The 8,087-nt window shown below is 36.0% G+C and overlaps 1 protein-coding gene across 1 annotated transcript; it reads right to left on the bottom strand.

Moving 5' to 3' along the window:
- Positions 3,428-6,220, bottom strand: LOC107609220 (probable L-type lectin-domain containing receptor kinase S.7). The gene is made up of 2 exons (XM_016311093.2): positions 5,125-6,220; positions 3,428-4,861 (listed from the first exon to the last, which is right to left on the bottom strand). Exons 1-2 carry the CDS (start codon positions 5,930-5,932, stop codon positions 3,636-3,638), a joined length of 2,034 nt encoding a protein of 677 aa, XP_016166579.1. The 5' UTR covers positions 5,933-6,220; the 3' UTR covers positions 3,428-3,635.

Genomic DNA, 8,087 nt, shown 5'->3' with positions numbered 1-8,087 from the left:
AATTGAGTACAAACATATTTATTTTTGAGAAATCAATAATTGATCTCTATTCTTCACACCATAATAATAATAATAGTAATAATAACAACAATAATAATAATTGATATAAATAAATATTACACGGATATTTTAATAGAATATTTTTCATAAGGTAGCATGGATGTCTCTATTAACAGGACATGAGATATATCTCACTCCATTAGCATCAAGGCATAAACGAACATCACGTAATAACACATCACTCTGAGGTTGAGGTTGAAGTTGTATGCACGTTAGTTTGGGGTTAACCTGTCTAGGGGTGGCAATGGGTAGGGTAGGGTAGGATTTAGAGCTAACCCTAACCCTACTCACAGGTTGAGAATATCTCAACTCTAACTCTACCCGTTTTTAACCCGCGGGTACCCGACCCTACCCACGGGTTACAAAAAAAGAAACAACATTATTATATAACTTGATTATAATTTAAAATAGAACTGACTTTTATGTAAAAAAAGTTTATTAAATTATCAATTAATGATCTTTTTTTAATGACTAAAGATTTTTTGCATTTAATGAGAGGTCTTTGATTCAACATCCACTTAAAACATATTTTTATATAAGTATATAACATATGCATATATAGAGTGCGGGTTGGTCGGGTAGAGTTGAGGCTCAACCCGCACCATACCCGACCCGCACGAGAACCCTACCCGCTGCGGATTGGGTTGGCAACCCTATCCGACCGGATGGGGTCGGATTGGGTATCCGCGGGTAGAGTACATGTTACCACTCCTAACCTTGTCTAATCTTAACTTTTATTGCATTAACAATATCAACATAATTATAAGGTGTAATTGCATTAGGACCTAATTTTATATTTTTTAATATGGTCAGAATGTCCAACTTATTTTTAATAATAATCGCTAATTTAAAATATTGAAATTGTTTAAAGTTACCAACACTACAAGTTCCGTGCTTATTCCATTACCGTTCCTAAAATTGGCTATTGAATTTTTTGCCACGTAATAGATTTGGCCAATCATTCGTTAATTGAGATGTCAAATTGCTTATCTGCGAGAATAAACCACAATAATAATTAACAAGTAATTTATTAAATAACAAGATATATAAAAATAAATAAAATCTAATTAATTAACTTACTTCCTTTAGGTCAAATGAATCGTTTAAAGAACAATATTCTGGCGAAAGATAAGAGCCATTTTCAAGCCATAAACCGTATATTGTGAAATTCTTCTGGGTTGTTAGTAATCCATGTTCAAGCTGAAAGGATGGTGGCCATTGTAGGACAAATTTGAAGAATTGATAAGCATCGGAAGTAGGAGGAGATGAAAATGCAATTAGTATGATAAAGAAAACAATAAAAACTGATTTCATTGTAGAAGTTTAGAGGGTTGGAGAGAGTGATGATTCTCTCCTCCTATAAATAGAGGGTTAGAATTCATCTAAAGAATTGATTTAAGCAAACACAACTTTTTATTCATAAATTAATGATATATACAAAAGAAGAAAAGATTTAATTGTAACATGCATCAAAGCAAATAGGTCGGAGTATGGATCTCTTAGGAGTATGGGTCACAAAGTAAACTGAATTGCAAAGCAATAGTTGTAACATGACATGTTGCAAAACAAACTAAACTGTAATTCATAGTTAACCATTAATCAAACCGGTCGGTCGGACTATCGGGGAATTTGTTGGGACCAGCTTCTGGTTGCGCGAAAGAAGCCGACGATGGGGATGACGAGACAGAGAACGACGACGACCAGTCTGGGACCTGCTGCTTCTTCCGCCGGCGAAAATGAGCACAAGCAAGGCGCGCGAATACTCATCAGGGGAGGCACGGCGAGACGCGAGCGGCCGAGCACACATGAAAGAGAGAGGCCAGACGCGACTCACGAGAATATGGTGAGGTGGATCCGACGAGAGCCGCAAATACGGAGGCGAGCGTGCGGTGGCGCCGTGGCGATGAATTGAGGTGAGAGAGAGAGAGCTCGGGGGTGGTGGTCATTTTGGAAGGTGGGGTGAGAGTGAGAGAGTTGGGGGGTGGGTAAATGGGTTGAGAAAGGACTAAGCTAAGCTAGAGTTTTGGAAAAAAAAAAACGTCAACCGGCGTCGTTTTGGAAATGGTTTTTTTCTAAAAAAAATTCAAACCGGTCCAGGTCTCTTTTATAGAGCTTGAAATGATTAAGAAAGAACATGTACTTAGGTTGTGTAGCATAGTTAAATGGGGTATGCCATTCATGGAGTATGGGGAGAGTAATAAAGTTTCCGTAGCACATTTAAATAGGATATGCCAATGATGGAGCATGGGAAGTGGAGGTAAACTTTCTGATGAAAAGTTGAAAACTGATTTTAATAATTAATATTTATATGTAAGATAATAATATTCATATTGGTAGTTAAAATTTGGTTGATAAATCGATTTGTATATATTCTAATATTTTAAAATAGTCAATTAAGTTTTAAAATAGTCAATTAAGTTTCTTATTTTAAAAAAATACGATTTGGTGTTAGAAAATAATAAATTAATAAATATCAATTATATCACACAAATCAATTTCGGATATCTGAATATTAATGAAAACAATTAAGAACAAAATCAGATAATTGTACATTATTCAAATAGTAATGCGTTCTGCGTCACTTAGCAGCTTCAGAAAGCCCTTTTACTTATAAAACTTGATGATTCAAGATTCTACTAATAACGAGTTCTTTACTGAAACCTTAAACATATACACTTCCATGGATGGGAACACCTTCACTTACTCTTTGCTCCTAAAGGCCTGTGCCAACCTTGGTTTCATTATTCATGGGACTATGATTCACGGCCATATTGTGAGACTTGGCTTTCAAGATGACTTATTTGTTCAAACTGCACTTGTTGACATGTATGCTAAGTGCACTTATGTTGAGTGTGCACGCCACATGTTTGATGAAATGACGCAGAGAAGTGTCGTGTCCTGGAACGCCATGAAGGTGAAGCAGATCAACCGAACACATCCCATCTTCTTCTGCACATGTCCATATTCAAACTACTCAATCAGTTTTTGCAAGCCCAATACGTGGTCTTTATCCGATTAATTCATAAACAACAATCGTATTACGTGCTCATTAGTCTCGTAAAGTAACTATGGGTGGTTCAAATTCTATCCTGTACAAACAATAATTTATTGATCAGCCATAAATTCTCAAATAAAATTTTAATTTGTGAATGGATTAGTTTTTGGTCTCCATGCTGTGAGATAATAAGAAGAAGAAAAAAAGGAGGAGGAGGAGGGTAAGACTCTATATCAACTTAATATTTATCCACTATTAGCTGAGATTTGTTTATTTTAAGTGGGATCATCAATATATTGAGAAATGCATAAATCAATGTAGTCTCTCATATTAAGAATTGTGTTTAGTAATTGAATAATGACACAAATACATATAGATAGATAGATAGATAGATAGATAGAAAAATATGTTTGGACAAATACAAAAAGCAAATCTTAAGACACAAATTTGTATCTTTGTTGTCCTTCTAAATAGTAGAGACAAAAAGAATACAACTATATTTGCGTTATGTCCCAACTAACAAAGGCAATATATGTACACACATATATAATCTTTCATCAGCAGCAGCAATCTTGCTTCACTAAAAGGTACAAGAATAAGCATTGCAAAGTCCAGTATTGGCACTACTATAAGGAAACAAGGCAACAGGGCGAGTTCTTGGAAGCTCAGGAATAGGCTTCTCCATGTTACCAAGAAACTCCACAACTTGCTCCATTGAGGGTCTCCCTTTGTTCTCATTCAAAGTGCAAAGCAAACCAATTTCAAGAACTCTAATTGCTTGCTCCAAGTTTATCAATGATCCCATCTTTCTATCTACAATCTTCACTTTCTCATCAATCTCATGCAAGTTCCAAGCAAAATCCAACAAATTCTTCTCCTCAGGCTTCCCTTCATCACTCTCATTCCTTTTCCTTCCTGCTATTACTTCCAACACAAGGACTCCGAATTCAAACACGTCTGCGCCGTGGCACACTTGAGCCTCGAATTGTTTTGATTCGGCCCCCATTAGGACGAATCCAAAGTCCCCCAACACGGCTCTGAAGCTGACATCAAGGAACACACTGCTGCATTTCAAGTTCTTGTGGGCTAGTTGCTTGCCGTGGAGGAAACTCAAGCCATCAGCTACATCCTTTATGACTTTGAATCTTCGCGTCCACGGAAGAACGCCGGCCCCAAATAGCCATTTATCTAGGCTGCCATTGGGGACAAAGTCATAAACCACCATGACTTGATGATTGTCCTGGCACCAGCCTCTAAGGGGAAGCAAATTCGGGTGGCGAACTGCGCTGATTGTCTTGATTTCCTTTAACAAACGCTTCTTATCAGATCCGTGTGTGCCAAGGAACTGCTCCGAGAATCTCTTCACAGCAACCTGTGTACCATTAGAAAGCTTCCCTCTGTAGTACACTCCTCTGGAATCATTTCCAAGCAACTCAATTTCACTGTAAGACCGAGTTGCGGACGAAAGCTCAGAGAAGGTGAAGCGGCGAGGCTTGTTTGGAGGCCTTGGCCTGTGAATCTCTACATCCATTGGACTTTTTGATTTGGCAGCGTTTCTTCTGTGCTTGCTTACAAAGTAGAAACCAATCAGAAAAACGAGAACAATCACGACCACAGCCACGAAAATCAAGAAGCTTTTAGAAGGTTCGTCCTTTGAAGACTTTGTGGTAGCTTCTTCTGCAGCTCCAGTATTATTCTGAAGCAAGATCTGGCCCTGGCAAGTTTCGGATGATGGTAATCGGAGGAAAGCTTGGCTAGTTGAAGTGAAATTCCAAGAGAGTATATTATGGATTTGAGTATGGTTACCTATGTTGCACAGATAAAAATACTAGTATTAGATATAACAAATTAGTGGTAAATTTAAGAAGATGGCAATATCCAATACCAATCATACTACTTGTACACTAAAAATCAGTGAATAAATCAGCTACTGGTATAAAATACACATTCAAATATAAAATACACATTAAAAATGAATCAAACAACACACATATTTATACACAAATACATGGTGACTGATTTTGTGTGCATATAGTATTTTTTATGCAATGCAGATGATAGTTTGTTACCTGTGGAAGCTGAGAACCCTACAAACATGTACTCATTCAGATAAGGAGTAAGATTAATGGACTCTGAGAAGATTGGCTTGGATGGATAAACAAATTGGTCGGCGAGGCCGAGATGAATATCCATCCTCCTTTGTTGACCATCATATTTGATCCAAGCCCTATGAACAGAACCATCCTTAAGAGAAACACCAGCATCAGAAGCATTTATAGTTTTTGTAGATACTATGGTACCTAAATTGATACCAATATGGTTATCATTTGGATCACGAAATTCAGGGTTCTTCCTTGTGTCAAATTCAACTGCAACTGCCTTGTAGTCATTCTCACAAACATCATTGAGCATTGCAAGCCATGGACCAGATCTTCCAACTGTGAACTCATCAGGAACAATTATGAAAGTTAAACCACTTCCTCCATTGGAGGATTCATCAGCGGATGTTGAATTGTTGAGCTGAAAAGCGAAGGTGGTTTCGAAAGACGCCGGAGTTTGTGTTCTTGGATCTAGAAGGCGAATTGGGAAGTTGTAGATTCCTCTACCTGCTTGGTGCCTTATGTCAGTGTCTTGGGACTCAATTGGGATCTGAATTGCACCATTTTCATCTGAGAATTTGGCACTGCCTAGAAGCTTCACTTCATGGACTAATCTAGGGTTGTTGTTCAAGTTGAAATTTGGGAAGAAAAAGTGTTTGGTAACATTGATTGGAACATCACTAGCATAAGAAGAAACAGCAAATCTGTATGGAACTATAGCTGCTAGAAGATTGAGCAACAAAATTATGCAGAAAATATTATAGCATGAGGGATCCATTTCATCTCATGCCAGAAAAATTTGAAGCAAAATTGAATAACTTAGCATAGGATGATTATGAATTATGATTGTGGTGGTAACTGCTGGTGACAATGCTTCAGGTAAAGGTAAGGAAGATTGTACAAAATTTGAATTAGGTGCTGCAGGTAAATAAACCAAATGACAAGATTGCTAAAATCTGACTAGATAATGTTTTGGACTCATCCTCAAAGAGACAAAATGCCACTTGAAAATTTTCTGGTTATAAATTATTTAGAGGTGGAAACTTTTTTTGCATTAATCAACTAGAGTTTGAGTTACATCATTGTGCTGGGGGAAGGAATAACCGAATAAGCACTCAAAAAAATTTGTCACGTGTAAAGTTTAATAATAATAATAATAATAATAATATTAAATATGAGATCAGAGTGTCATGTGAATATTAGGAATTATAGAGGTCTGCTACACATACAAGCATTTTTGGCTTACAAGCTATACAAGTTGCTCCAAATTCAAAAAAAAAAATACACGCGCACCACTCTTTTAGAATCAAGCGTCCAACGCACGCGCCTTAATCACCCTTCCACAACACGTTCACTCTTCCTCTTCTTCCTCAATCAAAACGTAAACCGTCAAGATTTAAGGGACATTCAAAACAAACTACAATTCTGCAGAAACGTTCCAACTCCTCGCGAAGAGTAGAAGAAATCAAGAAAAAAAGATACAAATCTCCATCAAAAATCACCAGAATAAACGAAGAAACATTATTCAAGGTACTAGATTTTTCTTCTAGATTGTCTCTGCCATGTGCCTCATCCTTAACCAGCAAAACATTAAAAGATTTCAAGAAGAAATATACTGTCTCCCCTGTTTTGGGTGTATTTCTTAAATCCTTTGGGTGTATTTCTGTAATCCTTTGGCTGTATTTCTGTAACCGTTTGGGTGTATTTCTGTAATCCTTTCTGTAACCGTTTGGGTGTATTTCTGTAATCGTTTGGGTGTATTTCTAAAGTTCCATTATTTTCAAAACGATTTCAAAGCTTGATTTCAAAAACCATGAAAATTGAAAAAAAAACGAAGCAAAGAGATAACGCACGAAGGAGATCCAACAAATTTGGCAAGAAACTGAAAAAAGAAACGAAATCTTTTGAAAAATGGAAGTTATATATTTGCGCGTTAATTGATTTGAATTGATTTAAAAGTCTGTTAAAGAGGCACGTAACATAAGCAGCACGTTTAGTGGGTTTCGTTCTCTTCAGACTTGTAAGCTTGTAAACGCAAAACACTTGTATGTAGAGATTTTCTCAAAAATATAATATTTTAATCATAAAATTTCGAGTTTGAATATTTGAAAGATGTATATTACTAGGGCTGCACATGGATCGGATAATATCCGCATATCCGTGGTAATTATCCGCATCTGATCCGAATTTTGTGGATATTATCCGATCCGCACTATGGTAGGATCGAATTGTGGATTTAGTAGTGATATCCGCGGATCCGATCCGTAAATCGGCATATCCGCACATCACATATAAATAGCATAGTTTCAGAAAATAAACCCTAATGTGATATGAATTTTAGTGTGTTGTTTTATGAATTTTATGATATCTTGTTTTTTATTTTTTTATGTTGTACTTCGACTTAGAATAATTAAATTTAAATCTTGTGTTATTATTTTTTTTGTTATTCAAGAGAAATTTTATTGATAATATTTTAGAATTAAATATGCTTAAACAGGTGAAAAATGAATTTTTTTTTTGTAAAAATAGCCAAATAAAATTTGAAAACATTTTTTTTTGAATTATGCGGATATACCCAATATCCGATCCGATTCGATTCGCATACTTGCGGATCGGATCGGATCTGACCTGAAAATTTGTAAATATCGTATCCGATCTGATCCAATAAATGCAGTGCGGATCGGATAGAATTTTAGGTTATATCCGATTCGATCTGTGTGTAGCCCTATATATTAGGGTGAAAAAGAAAAATGGTGAAGAGAATGAAGATTCTCTGAGAGTATGAGGAGTGGTTAGATAATTATTACATAAAATATGCTATTTTGTTTTTGTTAATTTTAAAAATAAGATTAACTATCTCTTTTCATTCTATGCATATAAAAACCTTTTTATTATAAAATTGGTCTCTTTAAAATAGTAAAAGTATATTTTTA

This window comes from Arachis ipaensis, chromosome B07 (assembly GCF_000816755.2).
Source record: "Arachis ipaensis cultivar K30076 chromosome B07, Araip1.1, whole genome shotgun sequence".
Classification (NCBI taxonomy): domain Eukaryota; kingdom Viridiplantae; phylum Streptophyta; class Magnoliopsida; order Fabales; family Fabaceae; genus Arachis; species Arachis ipaensis.
The sequence above is the reverse complement of the archived record's forward strand: the minus strand, read 5'-3'. Positions and strand labels throughout refer to the sequence as shown.

What these genes read in the sequence shown, in the direction of transcription:
- LOC107609220 (XM_016311093.2), bottom strand. Translation starts at nt 5,932, where the DNA reads ATGGATCCCTCATGCTATAATATTTTCTGCATAATTTTGTTGCTCAAT. An exon ending in AGGGTTCTCAGCTTCCACAG is followed by an intron (nt 4,862 to 5,124) that starts GTAACAAACTAT and finishes TGTGCAACATAG; the next exon opens with GTAACCATACTCAAATCCAT.